Source organism: Erinaceus europaeus, chromosome 20 (genome assembly GCF_950295315.1).
Source record: "Erinaceus europaeus chromosome 20, mEriEur2.1, whole genome shotgun sequence".
Classification (NCBI taxonomy): Eukaryota; Metazoa; Chordata; class Mammalia; order Eulipotyphla; family Erinaceidae; genus Erinaceus; species Erinaceus europaeus.
In genome coordinates, this window is record NC_080181.1 from 39212919 (window position 1) to 39233477 (window position 20559).

At 40.6% G+C, this 20559-nt stretch overlaps 1 protein-coding gene across 2 annotated transcripts in view; it reads right to left on the reverse strand.

Moving 5' to 3' along the window:
* The window catches only part of GABRG3 (gamma-aminobutyric acid type A receptor subunit gamma3), a 671194-nt gene that overhangs the window by 602686 nt on the left and 47949 nt on the right, over positions 1–20559 (reverse strand). For both annotated transcript variants that reach the window (XM_060179248.1, XM_007526462.3), the window contains exon 3: positions 5808–5875. In XM_060179248.1, coding sequence (XP_060035231.1) covers positions 5808–5875 — 68 coding nt within the window. The remainder of the gene's footprint in view (positions 1–5807; positions 5876–20559) is intronic.

Consider the following 20559-nt stretch of genomic DNA (forward strand, 5'->3'; position numbering starts at 1 on the left):
TTTTGGACTTCATAGCTTCTTTCCACCCTAAGATCCCTGTTCTCATCTGTTCTTCACCTACTTTTTTGTTTCTTACTCATTAAGCATTTTGTTCCATTACTGTCTTGCTGCCTTTCAGCCCCAAGTTGCAGACACTATCACAATTCGATCATGACTTACGTGGGAAGATGACCTCAGCAATGTGTCTTGGTACCTCACTGTTCTTGAGTCCTCCCCCACTAGGGAAAGATACAAACAGGCTGGGGGTATGGATCAACCTGCCAATGCCCATGTACAGTGGAGAAGCAATTATAGAAGCCAGAACTCCCACCTTCTGCACCCTAAAAATAATTTTGATCCACACTCCCAGTGGGGGAGAAATGACAAGGGAAAGATGACCGGAGGGCTCTGAACTCCAAATCCATCAAGACCTGGAGAGAGAAAAGATGAAATGGGAGGTACATCTGGATATAGTAACAGGTGTAGGTATGACTTGGAAATGAAGATAGAATGGGACTTTAAAAAATGGGGGGGGGGGTAATATATACAAACATAGATAGACAGTTGCAGAAATAATAGTTAACCCATACCTGCAATCTTAGGAAAACTGCTGTACTTTACAATAGAGGGACTGAGGATTCAGAACTCTGGTGGTAAGAATGATATGGAGTTATACCCCTGTTGACATGTAATTTTGTAAACCAATATTAAATCACTACTTAAAAAATTTTTAAAAAGAAAGAGAAGGCAGAATCATAGCAACCATTTATCCAAAAGGATAGATAGATAGATAGATAGATAGATAGATAAACAATAGTCAATTCATATCTGTGACCTTGGGAGAATCACTGCAGTTGACACTTTGGTGGCTGGAACAGTGTGGAATTGTATCCCTATTACCTTATAATTTTGTAAATCAAAAATAAAAAATAATTAATTATAATAAAAAGGGAAAATATATACAAATATAGGCAGATAGTTGTAGAAATAATAGTTAGCCAATATCTGCAAACTTAGGAAAAATACTGTAGCTTCTAATGTCCAGAAACACAAGGTGTGGGATGTCAACCCTTCAGCTCTCTTACTCTGGTGAGACCTTCCCTAGCTCACAGAACTCCTTAATTCCATGTAGGGTGGTGCACTTCCTAACAAAGCCACAGAAGCTAGATATAGACCAGGGCCCATGAGATAGGGCACATGTGCACATGTATCCATAAGTTAGGGGAAAATATATACCTTAAAGTAAAAGTACACAATAGTTTACAATGACTCAGTAAGTGTAGCAAGCAAGTAGAAAGACCTAACAAATACACCATAAAGTACTTAATCAAATAGTTTCTATTTAGACCTAGATATCCTCCTCACCTACTTCCTATTTCACTGTTCTCAGTCACTTTAAGTCCAACTGTGTCAGATAAAAGACTACAAGAGCTACACAAGGACAACAGACCTAGATACTTTAATAATGGCTCTTTTGGTCACTACCAGACCACTCTATCATCAGGGGCCCTAGTCAGGGAATTCTGGGATCTCCACATAGATATGATGGGCCTAGACCTCGAACAGATCCCTCTCGCCACTATCACTGGCCATTTCCATCAGGAATAACATTATAAACTCCCTTGCGAGCCTCTGCAGGATCTTGTTCAATGTGGAACAACAATGGTAGAAATTATACCACTCTCTGAAGGGAGCTGGGTCAAAATACTCTGCCACTTGAAGAAGATTAGTCCTAAAATGAGTGCAGCCTAGAATGTTCCTAGCAATGACCATAGAATGTGAGCTTAGACCTACAGGGATATAGAGGTTACATGGGCTCCTGTGCTTCAGCCTATGGGCCCCAGATCAGATCAGTGAGTTTACAGTTTATGTATTTATGTACTTTTCCTATATCTGGGAGCCACTCTCTTCCCTGATCCAGCTTTCTAATCCTATTTCTAACTCTGACACCATATCCCCAGACAATACCATTAGCCCACCTGCATGTTAGCTGTCAGGCTCAGGCAAAAATTAATAAAGTCATCGGCCCCTTGGAATATACCTAAAATAGACTTCCTAGCTTTTTCCAAAATGGAGACCACAAATCTCACCTTCTATGTTTTTACCTTTAGATTCCTGATTATTAAACAATTTGTTCTGCTTTACGTCTTAATACTTTCCAGCCACTAAGTTGCAGTTGCTACCATGACACTAACCTGACTTCCCTGGGAAGACGACCTCACCAGTGTGGCCTGGAACCCCAACTCTCCAGAGCCCTGCCCCACTAGGGAAAGATAGAAATAGGCTGGGAGTATAGAATGCCCATGTCCAGCAGAGAAGCAATTACAGAAGCCAGACCTTCCACCTTCTGCACCCATAAAGATTTTTGGTGCATATTCCCAGACGGATAAAGAATAGCTCTATGATATCTGGCCAATTTTGCTAGGAAAGTAAAATTTTATGCTGTGTAATAAGTCAGGTATAGAATGACAAATACATGTTAAATCTAAGAAAAAAGCTGGAAGCATAGAAATAGAAAGGACAGTGATGGCAGCTCAGGTGAAGATTTGGAGGATATCAAAGGGGACAGAATTCCAGTGAAAACAAGATGTCTGGCTTGGTGTCTACAGTTAATATTGTGTCACATACTTGAAAGTTGCAAATTGCCAGAGAATAAGTTTTAAAGTAATGGTTATGTTAATTAACTTTATGGAGGTCAACATTTCTCAGTGTAAACACAAATACCAAATCATCATAATATACATCTTAAACTTCCACATATTTATATGCCAGTAAGATTGTAAAAATAAAGCTGCTCAAAGTGCAAGGACCGGCGTAAGGATCCCGGAGTCCCTTCACAGGCGGTGAAGCAGGTCTGCAGGTGTCTATCTTTCTCTCCCTCTCTCTGTCTTCCCCTCCTCTCTCCATTTCTCTCTGTCCTACCCAACAATGATGACATCAGTAACAACAACAATAATAACTACAATAACAAAATAACAACAGCAACAAAAGGGAATAAATAAATATTAAATAAATATTTATTAAAAAAATATTAAAATAAATAAGTAATAGGTGGCTCTGTGGCACAATAGATAGCACATTGGACTTCTAGTGACAAAATAAATAAATATAAGTAAATACACAAATAAAGCAGTTCTAAAAATTAAGATCTACTAATTTTTTGGAGAAGCTGGGTTCTTGTATATGCATAATGTCACCACTCAAGCTGCTTTTTCTTTACTTTCTACTATTACTATTACTACTATTACTATTTTTACTTACACTAACTAGGGTTACCACTGGGGCTTAATCTATCATTCCCAGTGCCCATTTTATTCCTTTGTTCATTGCCCCCCCCCATTTTTTTCTTTTTACTTGATAGGTCAGAGAGAAACTGTGAAGGAAGAAGGCAGTAGAGAAGGAGAGAAAGAGAGACACCGGAAGCCTTGCTTGACTGCTTCTGAAGGTTCCCCTCTACGGAACAGGAGCTTGAACCCTGGTCTCTGTGCATAGGAATGATCGTACTGAGACAGGTATGCTGCTATGCAGCACCCAGGTTGCTTCTTCGTTCAAATAAGAAAGGGAGAGACACTATAGTGAGTCAGCACCTCCCTTATGGTGCTGGGGCTCAAACCTTACATCATGCATACATGACAAGTCATGTGTCCTGCCTATGAGCTCTGACCCCTAACCATCTTTAAAAGGAACTTTAACATTCAGTTTGCTCAGAGTCCTTCCCATCCCGGGATAGTTGTACATTTCCCTGCTAACCGGAGGGGCTCTATGGGTTGTGGTTCTGAATTATTGCTCTGGGATTGCCGGCTCCACGAGATTCAGCTCACTCATCACAACTAAGTGGAAAAGGGCAGCACCGCTTCCACAGTGATCTTCTGGAGATCAATGACCTGGGGTTGAAAGCACATTGTAGGTGTCAAAACACTCGTTTGCTCTGCTCCTTTCCCCACAAGGTTGCTTCAAGTGACTATTCTCAGCAATACATTTACACGCTCACTTGTAATTGTCCACACAGTGTTGTAAGGAGCTGGACACATTCAAATGGGCTGTGGTGACAGAGACAGAGGACCCGACAAAAGCTCAGCTCTGGCTTATGGTGGTGCTGGGGGATTGATCCTGAACCTCTTAGCCTCAAGCATGAAAGTCTTTTGTATAACCATTATGCTATCTCCCCAGCCCTAACTTTGTCTTTTCTATATTTGAGTGAGCAGCAGCGATCCATTTGTTAACATCAGCATGAAAATACCTCCAACATACGTGAATTTGCAGTTTCCCAAGTGCAGAGATGTGTCTGAAACAGCCCTAACACCAAGCCTCAGTCCTCAGCAGATCCAGGGTAGTGCCCTATACTCCCACCCACTCAGCACCGGACAGCTTCTCAGTTTCTCCTGTCTGAATCAAGTCACACGTTGCTTTCCTGCTTTTACCCACCTACCCAAGCAGTTTCACCTGGCAAAGTCTGGCCCATTATTCAAATTTCAGATTTCACAGAAGCAGTCTGTTCCAGTTTGTACTGCTTACCTGAGAAGGGTGATGCCATTAGCAATTAACTTGTCACAGTAGAAAGACAGGAAATGAGAGAAGTTACAAGAATCACAGCTTCCAATTTCACAGGAAAATTGGGCCCAAGACAAGGGTGTCCACCTCTAAGGAAGGGCTCCCCCACAAAGGTAGGCTGTGGCCAGGTAAACCCTGACTAAGGCAGGATATATGACCACCTGCTAAAACCCAACTTTAGCAGAAGCACAAAGAGAATAACCTCAGACCCTTGAGTAATCCCCCCTTCACTATAGTATCATTATAATAAGTTAGCACTGCGGTTTTTATTCTCTTTTTTTGTGGCCAACTTAAATAATTATTCATCAGGGGAAGGGAATACTGAATTTTCAACATATGTTTTACAACACATAGATTATTAGAAGTGAATTCTCTTTTAACCATTTCATCTCTCCGCCAGTTCCTTAGCTTCATTTTATCTCTTATGAGTCACTCATAATTTTTCCCATACATACAATCATTATAACATCAGAGAAGAACACATTTTAAATCTGGCGAGGAAAAGATATGATTTCGCCACTACTTCTGAAGGAAGTATTTTCATTCACAAACACTGAAATAAAAGACATCTGTGGAAGAATTTGGATAACTCCCCACCCAGAGTTTCACTGGATCCCCAAATCCAGGAGCACAGGAGGTCCTGATATCACCTTCCCTACAATGGAAGAGATGCTTTGCAATACTGTACACACCACTCAACAGGAACACCCCTGCCCCCACCACCACACAATACATCCCTAACAATCAAATATTGTACTCCTTTCAGATGCAGATTGGTACTTCTGGAGCTCCTTTTGCTTACTCATCTGCAGAAATACCCTACTGAAGGAAATTATATATTTGATCCTACAGTTTCTCCTATGAAAAGACAAGGAGAGTGGGAAGGGGTCGGGTGGTAGTGCAATGGGTTAAGCGCACAGGATCCAGGTTTGAGCCCCTGGCTCCCCACCTGCAGGGGGATCGTTTCACGAGTGGTGAAGCAGATCTGCAGGTGTCTATCTTTCTCTCCCCCTCTCTGTCTTCCCCTCCTCTCCCCATTTCTCTCTGTCCTATGCAACAACAATGACATCAATAACCACAACAATGATAAAAACAAGGGCTACAAAATGGGAAAAAATAGCCTCCAGGAGCAGTAGATTTGTGGTACAGGTACTGAGCCCCAGCAATATCCCTGGGGGCAAAAAAAAAAAGACAAAGTAGGTATCCTCAAAATAGAAGAACATAGGGAAGAAGTGATCTAAAAGGTTGTCAGATCAGAAGAGAGAAGTGCCTCTTACCATGTTTATTGATGACACGGGACCAATGCTGTTCACATAGATATCAACGTCGATTACAGTTGGTTTTACTGTGGAGAGAAATAGAAAACAGTTAATACTTTGTGTCAGAAAGAGAGTAAAGAAAGCATTATTCAGCTTCCTGGTTGGTTATAAACTGCAAGGTATTTAAGAAATAAAGGGGGGCCAGGTGGTGGCACACCTGGTTGAGTGCACATGTTACATACAGTGCACAAGGACCTGGGTTCGAGCCCCCAGCCCCTACCTGCAGGAAGAAAGCTTCACAGGTGGTTAAGCAGGGCCATATGTGTCTCTCTGCCTTTCTCCCTCTCTATCACCCCCTTCCCTCTTGATAGCCAGAAGGCTGTCTCAAGCCAAATAAATAAATAAAGATAATTAAAAAAGAAATAAAGGGAGGAAGAAAGAAAGAGGAAGGAAGGAAGGAAGGAAGGAAGGAAGGAAGGAAGCTAAATTTGTCTTTGAAATTTGCCTTGCAGTTACAACTCAAGCCCTGACTGTCTTGATTTTTTTTTAAATCTCAGAGAATGAGAGTATTTTATTTTTTATTTAATAAGTTCAAGGAAAGTAGAGTATTTGTACACTGTAAGCTGCCAGTGATAGATGATTATGAATATAATCTGTTGCATAAATCATGATTATAAGGCAGTGATAAAACATAAGATATTGCATAAGTACTTTAACATTAGTTTTTCTTTGTCAAACCCAAGTTATTAACAACTCCAGAGATGAGTTCTGGTTATTCACTCGACAAATCCTGCTCAGCTGTGATTCTGAAGCCAAGGAACATAAAAGTAATGATCTAGAAAGTACATACAACAGAGGTGAATAGGAAATACATATTTTAATTTATTATTTATTTTCCATTTTGCTGCCATTGTTGTTTTATTGTTGTTGTAGTTATTGTTGTTGATGATGTCTTCATTGTTGGATAGGACAGAGAGAAATGGAGAGAGGAGGGGAAGACAGAAAGGGGGAGAGAAAGACAGACTCCTGCAGACCTGCTTCACCACTCATGAAGCGACCCCCTGCAGGTGGGGAGCCGGGAGCTCGAACCCGGATCCTCACGTTGGTCCTTGAGCTTTGTGCCATGTGCGCTTAACCCGCTGCACTACCGCCTGATCCCTGAAAATATGTATTTTTATGATGATGATGACTTCAAAGACATTTTAAAGCTACATCAAAGACTTCAAAAATAAGCTCCACAGCTTCACAAGTCTGAAGCAGGTCTGCAGGTGACTTCCTCTCCATTTCTTTATCTCCCCTCCTCTCTCAATTTCTGTCTTTCCTATCTAATAAAAATCATATATATCCACCTGGAGTGGTGGGTTCATATAGCTGGCAATGACAGATAACCCTGGAGGGGAAAAAAAAAAAAAAAAGGCCATTGGGCTGGAGAAATAACTCACTTGCTTAGTGCACTGCTTTGCCATGAGTGCAACCCAGGTTCAAGCCTAGCTCCCAAAGCATTAAAAGAAGCTTGAATGCTATGATCTCTTTCTCTCCTGGTCACTCTGCCTCTCTTTATCTATCTAAAACTGTGACAGAAAATATATTAAGAACAGTAAAGTTTTGAACTTGCAAGCATGATGTCCTGAGTTAAGTCCCCAGAATTGCATGTGTCAGAGCAATGCTCTGGTTCTCTTTTTCTGTAATATATATATTTTTAAATACCAATGATTGGTGCCCTGGAAAGCAGCACAGTGGGTGAAGTGTAGGACCCTCAAATGTGAGGCCTTGGGGTCAATTCCTGGCAATGCATATGCCAAAGTGATACTTTGGTTCTCCCTTTCTCTCTTTCTTATTGAAAGTTGATAAATAAATATTCTTTTAAAATAAAATGATATCTTACCATATCAACAAATTATAGTTTCAACTATGAAGACATAGCATTTATATAATTAGAAATTTTAATTCCTCATACTGCACATCAGAGGGGAATCGGGTTCACCATGCATTGAAAGAAATCCAATTCTCTTTCAATAACTAAAGTGGAACCAAGGGTACTCAGATTGTCAAAACAGTTCATTTTTGAGTCAGGGGCATACATACTCTGAAGGGGAAATGGCCCTTTCAACCAGCACTGATAAAGACAAGGACAGCACCAATTTCAGAATACTTCTTCCCTTCCAAGACTTCTGAACCTCTGTGCATGAAATGCATTGTTTCCATAGAGACAAGAACGTTTACATTTACAATTATTTTAAGAAGTTTCCCTCCTGTTTTGCTAAATAACTACTCATTCACAAATGGTCTGTTGTACTCTACTTCTGGAAGTAAGTGGTGCAGGACTTCTGAGCTCACAGTCCCTTGTTATGTTGAGTAATCCAGTAGTCTCTAGCTTGAGTCATGCTTGCAAGATTGCAGGGAAAATGAAAACAATGATCATCAACTTGAACTGACTCCGTTGACAGCACAGTCATGTCATGTTAACATCAAAGAGCTAGATACTGGCATCTTGGAAACATCCCAACACAAATGTTGTGTTTATATAATGTATAAACACTATGTAGTGTTTATATAATGCTTAGACTCCATGAAAGGAATATTTCCCATTTTAGACTAAAGTTTGAGTTGACTACTCTGAATAAGTAGTGTGTTTCTTCAACCAAATTGGATTCAGCAAATGTTCTGTCTGCAAATGCTATATAAACTTTGGTGATGTCACACAAATGTCTGCATGAAGTCAGTCGGATGAGGCACTGCTCTACACGAGAATTTCCTGACTCTGTCACAGAATTCATTAGACTTCAGACTTACAGAGCTTTTGGTCTCATGAAATAGAAGAGAACTACAATTTGAAGTGGAAAGTACTAAATGAGTTTTAATTGCAAGAGTACCATAAAGGTTTAAGAGATAAAAGTTGGGGGACAAGTGGTGGTGTACCTGTTACAATGTGCAAGGATCCAGTTCAAGTCCCTGGTCCCTACCTGCAGGGTTTGGAAAGCTTCACAAGTGGTGAAGCAATGCTGTAGGTGTCTCTCTGTCTCTCTCCCTCTCTATATCCCCTGTCCTCTCAATTTCTGGCTGTCTCTATCAAATAACTAGAGATAATAAAACATTTTTTTAATTTTTTTATATTTATTTAATTTTATTTTCCCTTTTGTTGCCCTTGTTTTTTATTGTTGTTTTTGTAGTTATTGTTGTTGTTATTGATGTCATTGTTAGATAGGACAGAGAGAAATGGTGAGAGGAGGGGGAGACAGAGGGGGAGAGAGAAAGACACCTGCAGACCTGCTTCACTACCTGTGAAGTGACTCCCCTGCAGGTGGGGAGCCAGGGGCTTGAACCGAGATCCTTAAGCCAGTCTTTGTGCTTTGTGCCACATGCACTTAACCCACTGTGCTACAGCCGACTCCCAATAAAACAATTTTTTAAGATAGATAAAAGTTTATAGTGCGGGAGTCGGGCTGTAGCGCAGCGGGTTAAGTGCAGGTGGCGCTAAGCTCAAGGACCGGCATCAGGATCCCGGTTTGAGCCCCCAGCTCCCCACCTGCATGCAGGCAGGTCCCTTCACAGGCGGTGAAGCAGGTCTGCAGGTGTCTGTCTTTCTCTCCCCCTCTCTGTCTTCCCCTCCTCTCTCCATTTCTCTCTGTCCTATCCCACAACAACAACATCAATAATAACTACAACAATAAAACAACAAGGGCAACAAAAGGGAATAAATAAAATTTTAAAAAATTAAATTAAATTTAAAAAAATTTTTAAAAAAAGTTTATAGTGCGCACACACACAGTCACACATACATGTGTGCAAAAGATGGATAAAATAACCTGTTTTGAGTAAAAGTTCCTTTTTCATTATTTTACTTATTTTTTGACAGATATGAAGCAATATGGAGATGGAAAGGAGAGATAGGGAGAGAGGGAGAGAGGGAGAAAGAGAGAGAGAGAGAGACCTGTAGCACTGTAGCCTGTGTGCTCAACCAGGTATACCACCACCCGTCTCTGAGTAAAATCTCTTTAAAGTTGAGGCATGTTCAAGTAAACGGAAACATTTAGAAAAAGACTGACAGTAGTATCCAGGAAAAAGACTCATCATGGGCACTTCAAGCTATATTTTATTCAAATATTTGAAATACAAAGGCAAAACATGTCCTGAAACTCCAGCTCTCCAGAGCCCCTACCCACTAGGGAAAGATAGAAACAAGCTGGGGGGTATGGATCGACCTGCCAACATCCATGTCCAGTGGAGAAGCACTTCAGAAGACAGAACTCCCTCCTTCTGCACCATGAAAAGATTTTTGGCCCATGCTGCCAGAGGGGGGAAATGACAGAATATGACCAGGGGGCTCTCAACCCCTGTTCACTGGGACCCAAAAGATTTGTCACCAGGAATCTTTCTTTATATATCATCACTGAAAAGGAAGCAAATATGGAAAATACCAGAGGAAATCACATGCTGCTTCATTTATTTGAGGAAGAAAAAGAAAAAGGAAGGCCACTCAGAATTAATAGTAGCTGTGACTTAGAAAAAAGGGAAGGCAGGAGCACAGGAAAAATGGGCAGATATACAGGCAGACAGACAGATATAGATATATAATCAGTCTTTATCTATGACCCTGGGAGAACTGTTGCAGTTTCTACTAGAGTGGGATAAGGACACAAAATTCTGGTGGTTGGAACTGTATGGAATCATTATCTTATAATTTTGTAAATCACCATTAAATCACTAACAAAAATACTAATATAAAAAGGAATACACAGGCAATATTCTGCCCAATGGTAAAAAATTGATTTTTTACAGGAAGTTTTTCTTTACAATCAGAAATAAGACAAGGATTCCTACTCTCACCTCTACTGTTCAATATGGAACTGGTGGCCTATCTGAGGTCAACTGGGGAGGCAACCTGTTTTGCCATGTGTACCACATGGAAGTACCACAGCACCAGGGGGCACTCGGGAACTTTGGGGTTCCTTCCTCTCTGTCTCTACTTTTCTATCTAAAAAGTACACAGTAGGGACCAGATGATGCAGCACCTTGTTGAGCACACATGTTACAATGTGCAAGGACCTGGGTTCAAGCCCCCATACTCCATCTGCACAGGGGGAAGTTTCGGTAGCAGTGATATGGAGCTGCAGGTATCTATCTATTTATCTATCTATCTATCTATCTATCTATCTATCTATCTATCTATCTCTAGCTCCCCCTTCCCTCTCAGATTCTCTCTGTCTCTATCTTAAAATGAATAAATAAAAAATTAATAGCAGCCCCCAGCAAGATAGCTGGCTTGGATAGTGTGTCTACTTTGTCACATGAAAGACCCAAGTCTAGGCTGGCATCTACTGCTATAAAGGAAGCTTTGGTGCTGTAGTCACTTTCCCTGCCTTCTTCTGTCTCTGTTTTTCTCTATCTGAAAGTCAGCTGGGAGCAATGAAGTCCTGGCAACGACAAGGACAACTGTTTGCCCAGAGCAGTGAGACTGCACACGTGCAAGGCCTCAGTGACACCAAAATCTAAATAAGAAGAGTACTGAAAATCCTAGTAAGAATGACTAAACAAACAATCAAATGAAAAAGGACATAAAATTGGAAATGAACTGGAACCATCATTACCTGCTAATGATGTGATCTTACATGCAGAAAATCCCAAAGGGTCTACAAGATGAACTATTGCAATCAATAAATAATTTCAGTAAAGTTACAGGACACAAAAGCAAGATGTCAGTTGTATCCCTTTACACTAACAATGAATCCCCCAGGGAAAAAAAATAATTTAAAGTCTTTCCTATTCACAATCGCATTAGTAACAATAAAATATGTAGGACTAAATTTAACCAGGGAAATGAAATATCTAGACAGTGAAAATTACAATAGTTTCTGGAGAAAAAAAAATCAAAGAAGACACAAACAAATGGAAACATTCCATGTTTGTGGAGGATCCTTTTGCCCCCCCTTGAAAACCAGCCATTGGAGAACTAGGTATGTAGATTGATTCCCCTCACAGGAAAGAGTGGCAAGATCTTACAATCACTGTATTTTGGATAAATCATATTTTACAGTTTGAAAGTCATGCTGGTCATTTAAATTTCTATGTTTATGGCATATTTGAAATAAATGGCATATTTATTTATTTATGTTTAAGAGAGAGAAAGAGAGAGAGATCATAGCACTAAACCTTCCTTCAGGGCAGTGGGAGTTGGGCTTGAACCTGCATCACACACATGGCACAGCAGCACACTAACCAAGTGAGCTATTTCATCAGCCTGATAGAAATATTTATTTATTAGTACGTAATTGAAAACCAAAGAAACAAATAACACCACACAGGTATTCATTGAATATTGTACAAACATGGTTCCTGAAAATGGTTTTTTTATGTCTATATTTCCTTAGACTGAACATATTAAATAGCCCCATAAGACTGCAAACTGAAGCATGACGAATATATTTTAAATGTCTCTCCTACCCATCTGCAATGCTGGGCTACTGATCCAAGTAGTTAGACGGAGAAAACAACTCATAAAGAATCATCCAACATAAGGCCAAGCGGCAGTGCACCCGGCTGAGCATATATAGTATGAAGCACAAGGACAGGTGCAAGATCCCCTCCCCCTGGCTCCCCACCTGCAGGGGGATCGCTTCACAAGTGGTGAAGCAGGTCTGCAGGTGTCTTTCTCCCACCCACTCTATCTTCCCCTCAATTTCTCTCTGTCCTAGCCAATAAAATAGAAAAAGTTGGTTGCCAGGAGCAGTGAATTCATAGTGCTGGCACCCGGCCCCAGCAATAACCCTGGAGAAAAAAAAATTATCCAATATGAGGGATACTATAGGAAAAGAACCATTTGCTACAGCAGAAATCCTATTAACGCTCTGAGAAAAGAAGTTGAGAGTGACCTTGGAAGAGTAAGAGAAATCATTTATATTAATTCATAAACAGGCAAGAAAATAGACAGTGCCAGAAATAGAGTAGATATTAAAACAGATGAACTACAGCACCAGCAAATATTGACAGGACAGAAAATGGAGAGAGGAGGAAAGTTCTAGGTTTTTTTGCAGTTGTCTAAGGTAATCTTTAATGAGCTCCCTCATAAGGCGGCAACGGGGATAAGGAAAGAAAATGACTAAGAATAGTGGGCAGATCACTATGTAAGACAAGTTAGTGCAATACTCTGCGGCTCATTGGTTCTGCTGTCTTGACGTTTCTTAACCCTTTAGTGTCTCAGTCCCCCAACATGTAAGATGAGCCAATGATATGGGCTCATTAATGATGGGGCAGAGGGTTAGGGTAGGTAGACTGCTGTGAAGTGAATAAAAGGTGACCAGTAAAATTTTAGGTATGGATGACCCTTGGAGTTAGACACAGAAGAGTGACAAGAGTTGAGTAAAAAGAGCAGAAAGGGAAACGCAAAGCAGAATTTGACTGAGTTTGAAGTATTGCACTAAAGTAAAATTCTCTGGGTGGAGGGTGAGGGTAGATTTTCAGCTTTACTAGGGACCTGGGGGTAGGGACACAGACCTTTGGTGACTGACAGGAATGGTGTTAATATACACTCCTATTAACTTACAGTCTTATAAATCAGTATTTAACCAATACGAGATAAGAAAAATAGATTGTTTTAATTTTTTGATCAATAGACCCCAGTTCTGAGTATATATTCCTTCAATCTAAGCACTTAAGGTTTCAGATTTGTAACCTAATTGAATTTCAACAGTGGTCTTAAATTGTTAATACATTTCTAGGGAGTCAGGCGGTAGAGCAGTGGGTTAAGCGTATGTGGTACAAAGCTCAAGGACCGGCGAAAGGATCCCGGTTCGAGCCCCAGGCTCCCCACCTGCAGGGGAGTTGCATCACAGGTGGTGAAGCAGGTCTGCAGGTGTCTATCTTTCTCTCCCCCTCTGTCTTCCCCTCCTCTCTCCATTTCTCTTTGTCCTATCCAAGAAGGATGACATCAATAGCAAAAACAATAATACCTACAACAATAAAACAACAAGGGCAACAAAAAGGAATAAATAAATAAAATGAAATATTTTAAAAATAGCCTCCAGGAGTAGTGGATTCGTCAAGCCCCAGCAACAACCCTGGAGGGAGGAAAAAAAACATTAAAAAATACATTTCTAATAATGACCTTTTTTAAATATTAAATCACCTATAAGTTTAGACCAGGGGAACCAGAAGCAACTGGCCTTTTCAGTATATAATATTCAGTTATTTGTAAATAGCATTATATGACATAAATCAAAGTGAGGTCATGTATGATGTAGCAAATCCTAACCATGGCATTTTATTTTCTTTGGGGGGCAGCTTTCAAAGTAAATCAAATTCCCAAATAACTTGATTATAACAATAACTATCTATTACCTTCTTAAACTCTAGGATAGCAGGAACCTTCCCCATTTTCTATAAAACCCCTATTTTTCCCCATTCTGGAACCTCTGGCACATGGCTTATTTTCCTTCATGCTTCTCTCGATCCACACCTTTTGATGCTGCTTCTGCTGATCTGATCCAAATCAGTGCAACCAGTAGCACCTCAACATGTTTCACTTCAGATTGTGTCCAGAGACACCAGGTATGGCCTATCAACCCTCCAGCTCCATTATTCTGGTGAGGCCTTTCCTAGCTCATAGGACTCCTTAATTCCATGTCAGGTGGTATAATTCCTAACAAAGACACAGCCCATGAGATAGAGCACATATGCACATGCATCTGTAAATTAGGGGAAAATATGTACCTTAAAGTAAAAGTGCACAACAGTTTACAGTGATTCAGTAAGTGCAGCAAGCAAGTAGAAAGACCTAAAAAAATGATACCATATTTACTCAAATAGTTTCTACTTAGACCTAGATAACCTCCTTACCTACTTCCTATTTCACTTCCCTCAATCACTCTAAGACTAACCTTGTCAGACCAAGAAAGAACCACAAAAGCTGGATAAGGGCAAGAGATCTGCATACTTTAATGATGGCTCTTATGGTCACCATCAGGCCACCCCATCATGCGGGGTCTTAGTCAGGGAATCCTGGGAATAGACATGATGGGCCTAGACCTCTAACAGATTCCTCTCTCCACCATCACTGGTCATCTCCATCTAGAGTAGCATCATGGACCCTCTTATGGGCCTTTACAGGACCTTGCCCTCAGTGTAGAACAACAATGGTAGAAACTGCCCCACTCTCTGAAGGGAAGCTGGGAGAACATACTCTGCCACAGGAAGACAGGTCCTGCAATGAGTGCAGCCTGGATTGTTCCTAGCTATGACCATGGAATGTGAGCTCAAACTGACAGGGATGCAGAGGTTACACAGGCTCCTGTGCTTCCGCCTATGGGCCCCAGATCAGATCAATGGGGTTTATAGTTAACAGTAATTATATACTTTTCCCAGAGTTTGGAGTTACTCTCTTCCCTGATCTCGCTTTCTAGACCTATTTCTAACTCTGACACCATATCCTCAGACAATACCTTTAGCCCACTTGCATGTTAGCTGTGAGGCTCAAGCAAAAATTTAATAAGTCATGGACCTCTTGGAATAAACCTAAAATGGACATCCTAGCTTTTTCCAAAATGGAGAACCCAAATGTCATCTGCTATATTCTCACCTTTAGATTCCTGGTTATTAAACAATTCATTCTGCTTTACATTTTAATGTTTTTCAGCCACCAAGTTGCAGATGTTACCCTGACAACAATCTGATTTCCCTGGCAGACAACCTCACCAACATGTCCTGAAGCCCCACATCTCCAGAGCCCTGCCTCACTAGGGAAAGATATAAACAGGCTGAGAGTATGGATCAACCTGCCAATGCCCATGTCCAGCAGAGAAGCAATTATAGAAGCCAGACCTTCCCCCTTCTGCACCCCATAATGTTCCTGGATCCATACTCCCAGAGGGATAAAGAGTAGGAAAGCTTCCAATGGAAGGAATGAGATGGGGAAATTGTGTGGTGGAAATTGTGTGGAACTGTAGCCCTCTTATCTTACTGCCCTGTTGATCATTATTAAGTCAATTAAAAAAGTGATAAGATCTTATAATCATTACATTTTAGATAAATCATATTTACAGTTTGAAAGCCATACTGATAATTTAAACAATTTTATGGCATATTTCAAATAAATGATACATTTATGTTGTTTATGAGAGAAAAAGAGAGAGAGAGAGAGAGAACATCACTAAAGCTTCATTCAGGACAGTGGGAGCTGGGTTTGAACCTGGCTCTCACATATGGCACAGAAGGACAATAACCAAGTGAGCTATTTCATCAGCCTGACAGAAATATGTATTTATTAGTACATAAATGGAAAAAAAAGAAGAAACAAATAACACTACCTCATGCCCTAGAGTGTTAAATAAAAGGACTCTTCTGAAAATCAATAACCTCTTTTCCAATCTTTTGAGCCTTTGGGAGAAAGAAAAGAAGTTCCTCCGCAGTCCAGCTTATTGCCCTCTCCCTTTCCGTAAACAAAGATGCCCACTGGGTAAGATGATGCACTAATTAGATTGATGCCCTACACTTTGTTCAATTTCCCTTTGGGTACTGATGGCTCCCATTCTGTTGATGCTCACACATAAAGACATCATTAACATTTATTAAAAGACACTGTGATGCCTCTTTTTCATTCAGTCAATATGTAATACTGTTTCTACTCTCATAGGCAGAAAGTTAGAGCATTAGTGAGTAATTACCTGAGATTTCACATTCTCAGCAGAGCAACACACATTGGGATTCGGCCTTCAAAGTAGAAGTCAAAACACTTCTACTCTGATAATAAGGCTTAATAGAATTCTGGGTGATGACTTCCATGGGGGTTTATCATCATTACCAATAAACTTTCCAGGTTCTCCTTAAAATGCGAACATTCTCTGAGGCCTGTATATCAAGTTCATCCATGCTATCTCATAAGAAATGTGTTTTTAGAAAACTGAGAAATGTTATACATGTGCCAACTACTGTATTTTACTATTGAATACAAACTATTAAACCCCCGCCAATAGAGGAGGGGAAAAGAAATGAGTTTTCAAATGATTTTCTGGAACTTTAAGAAGAGTAAGTTATTAGGGGGTGAATGGAAGGATATGAGTGGGATTTATGTGGATTTTTTAATTATATTTATTTATTTTTCCCTTTTTGTTGCCTTTGTTTTTCATTGTTGTTGTAGTTGTTGTTGATGTCATAGTTGTTAGATAGGACAGAGAGAAATGCAGAGAGGAGGGGAAGACAGAGAGAGGGAGAGAAAGACAGACACCTGCAGACCTGCTTCACCGCCTGTGAAGCAACTCCCCTACAGGTGGGGAGCTGGGGGTTCGAAACGGGATCCTTAGACGAGTCCTTGCGCTTTGTGCCACGTGCACTTAACCCGCTGCGGTACCGCCCGACTTCTGATATATGTGGATTTAACTGAGTCTTGATATAATAATTTTGCCACAAACCTAGATCTATGCCAAAAAAAAAATGACTGTGATAAGTTTAGTGTTGTAACACTAAGATAGTGACTTCTCATTTCAGCTGTTAGAGATCCTATTTGGCTAATTAACTTGGTGTTGGTATTAGCTTATAGGATATAAAGCTAATTCTCATCTGCATTAATCCCAAAACCATGGATATCAACTCTAAAGCACTAAATTTTTTCCCAATTATCCTCTCAGTATGTAATCTCAAGAGGGCCAACGAGAGTTTAGAGAAAGATCAAGATGAATATGATGACATATGGAAGAAACTAGACAGAATTTGCACATGTGTGGACTCATATCAAATTGATTGTTATTATACACAGCTTGAAAATGCAAATTCTCGTCATACATCAGAAGAGATAGCAGCTACAAATGCTGAAGATGTTGTGGGGTCAAAGGAACACTCTTGCACTGCTGGTGGGAATGTCAATTGGTCCAACCCCTATGGAGAGCAGTCTGGAGAACTCTCACAAGGTTAGAAATGGACCTACTCTATGACCCTGCAATTCCTCCCCTGGGGATATATCCTAAGGAACCAAACATATCCATCCAAAAAGGTATCTGTATACCTATGTTCATAGCAGCACAATTCATAATAGCCAAAACCTGGAAGCAACCCAGATGTCCAGCAACAGATGAGTGGCTGAGAAAGTTGTGGTATATATACACAATGGAATACTACTTACCTATTAAAAATGATGACTTCACCTTCTTCACCCCATCTTGAATGGAGCTTGAAGAAATGTTAAGTGAGATAAGTCAGAAAGAGAAGGATGAATATGGGATGATCTCACTCATAGACAGAAGTTGAAAAACAAGAAAAGCAGAGAGAGGGGGCCAGGCAGTGTTGCACCTGGTTAAGCACACACATTACAGTGCATTGGGATGCATTGGATCGACCTTCTCGTGGTGCATCCCGTGAGTACCCATTCATTGGGGAAACTGACAATCCTTCCTAGCCGACTGAATCCACATGGATCCCAGTCACTTTCAAAGCCAGCAACAAGCAGCTCCTGACAGCTTTCAACCTGACCTGTTGACTGGCTACAGAAGAAGGGCAAACGCTAGAAGAAGAATTACAGTGCACAAGGACCCAGGTTCAAGCCCCTGGTCAAAAGTGGTGAAGCAGGACTGCAGGTGTCTGTCTCTTCCCCTCTCTATCTAGTGCTCCCCTCTCAATTTCTCTTTGTCTCTGTCTAATAACAAATAATAAAGAAAATAAAATTTTAAAATAATAAAAAAAATCAGAGAGAAAACAAAGCAGAACTTGGACTGGAGTTGGTGTATTGCACCATAGTAAAAGTCTCCAAGTCTGGGTGGACAGTTCAGGTCCTGGATCATGATTGCAGAGGAGGACCTGGTAGGGGTTGAATTGCTATGTGGAAAACTGAGAAATGTTATGCATGTACAAACTATTGTATTTTACTGTCAACTGTAAATCATTAGTCTCCAATAAAGAAATTTGCAAATTCTCAAAAGAATGACAAGAGCAGTGATGGTAAAGTCTGCAACTCCCTCAGAGCTCTGATGGGTAGGTGTTCAAAATCATAATTTTGTTGGCCTCAGGCAAAATTCAGTAAAGACATGGGCCCCCTGGAATATACCTAAAATAGACTTCCTACCTTTTTCCAAAATAGAGACCCCAAATCTCATCTGCTATATTTTTACCTCTAGGTTCCTAATTATTAAACAATTTGTTCACCTTTATATCTTAGTGCTTTTTAGCCACCAAGTTGCAGATGCTACCATGATGCCAACCTGACTTCACTAGACAGATGACCTCACCAATGTACCCTGGAACCCCAGCTCTCCAGAGCCCTACCCCACTAGAGAAAGATAGAAACAGGCTGGAAGTATGGCGACCTGTCAATGCCCATGTCCAGTGGAGACATAATTACAGAAGCCAGACCTTCCACCTTCTGCACCCCACAGTGATTCTGGGTCCATGCTCCCAGAGGGATAAAGAACAGGGAAGCTTCCAATGGATGGGGATGGGATATGGAACTCTGGTGGTAGGAATTGTACACCTCTTACTCTGTGGTCTTGCTGATCATTATTAAATCGGTAAAAGAAAAAGTCATACTTAAATATTTCATCTCTTGAAAAAGCCTGGTGATAAGAATGTAAAAATAAATAAATAAGAAAGGTATATGTGGTTTTATTTACTTTTTTACCAGAGCACTGCTCAGCTCTGGCTTATGGTGGTGGAGGGAACTGAACCTGGGATTTTAGAGCCTTAGGCATGAAAGTCTTACATAATCATTATGCTATTTACCATATGGAGTTTTATAAGCTTACAATCTTGACTCAAGTAGTCATATAACCTTATGAATGTAATTTAAATTCCGTAGGGCTCCTTCTATCTATAGCCTAAATGTTTGAAGTAACTTTTCCTTCCAACCATGAACTCTATTGGCTATAAAAGAAAAGATAACTTTTTAATCACTCCCTTCACCATAATTTCCTTCTCCTTTAGACTATCTCCCTGGGAATACCAGAGTCTATTCACCAACAGAATGTTTAGTTCATAGCCCATTTGAAAAACTAAGTGCATAAAACCTCCACATGATGAGATGAAAAGACTGAGTGGTGTGAAAGGCTAGCCTTCCACAAATCTCACTGTTCAATGTAATAACAGAGATGAGAAATATAAGACTAGGATGACCCAGACCTCCCCTCATGCCCTAGCCCCTGTTCACAAGCTTAACAACACATGTATCAATTGCCTTTGTGAGAAATCCAAATGCAGGTCTGAAATAGCTCACTTGGGTACTGTACTGATTTTCCATGTGGGTGACTCAGGTTTGAGCCTGACCCTCACCAATTGCACTGAAGGAAACTTTAGTGCTGTGGCCTCTCTCTCTCTCTCTCCTTCCTACCCCTTCCAGCTTTGCTTCTCTGGTTTGTCTCTATTGACAGAGAGGTAAGGCGAGAGACAGTGGCAGAGACAGAATATAAAGCCAGTTAAGAGGTTACAGTACTATAGGCAAGTTGTAAGAAAATTCTTGGCATGCATTCATTCACCCCAGCAAAGAATTACTTATGGTCAAGAAAACCCCAGCTCCTAATATTTTTCCAGGGAGAGGAAAGAAAAATAGTAACTACATCCAATATTTGGAGGGGGGGAGACATCTCTCTCTCTCTCTCTCTCTCTCTTTTTTTTTTTTTTTTTTTGCCTACAGTCCCTGGGACTAGGTGCCGGCACTACAAATCGACCACTCCAGGCAGCCATTTTTTTCCTTTTTTCCCCCCCTTCTTTCATTTTATTGGATAGGACAGAGAGAAACAGAGGGGTGAGAGGAGGGAGGGAGGGAGAGAGGGAGGGAGGGAGAGAGAGAAAGAGAAAGAGA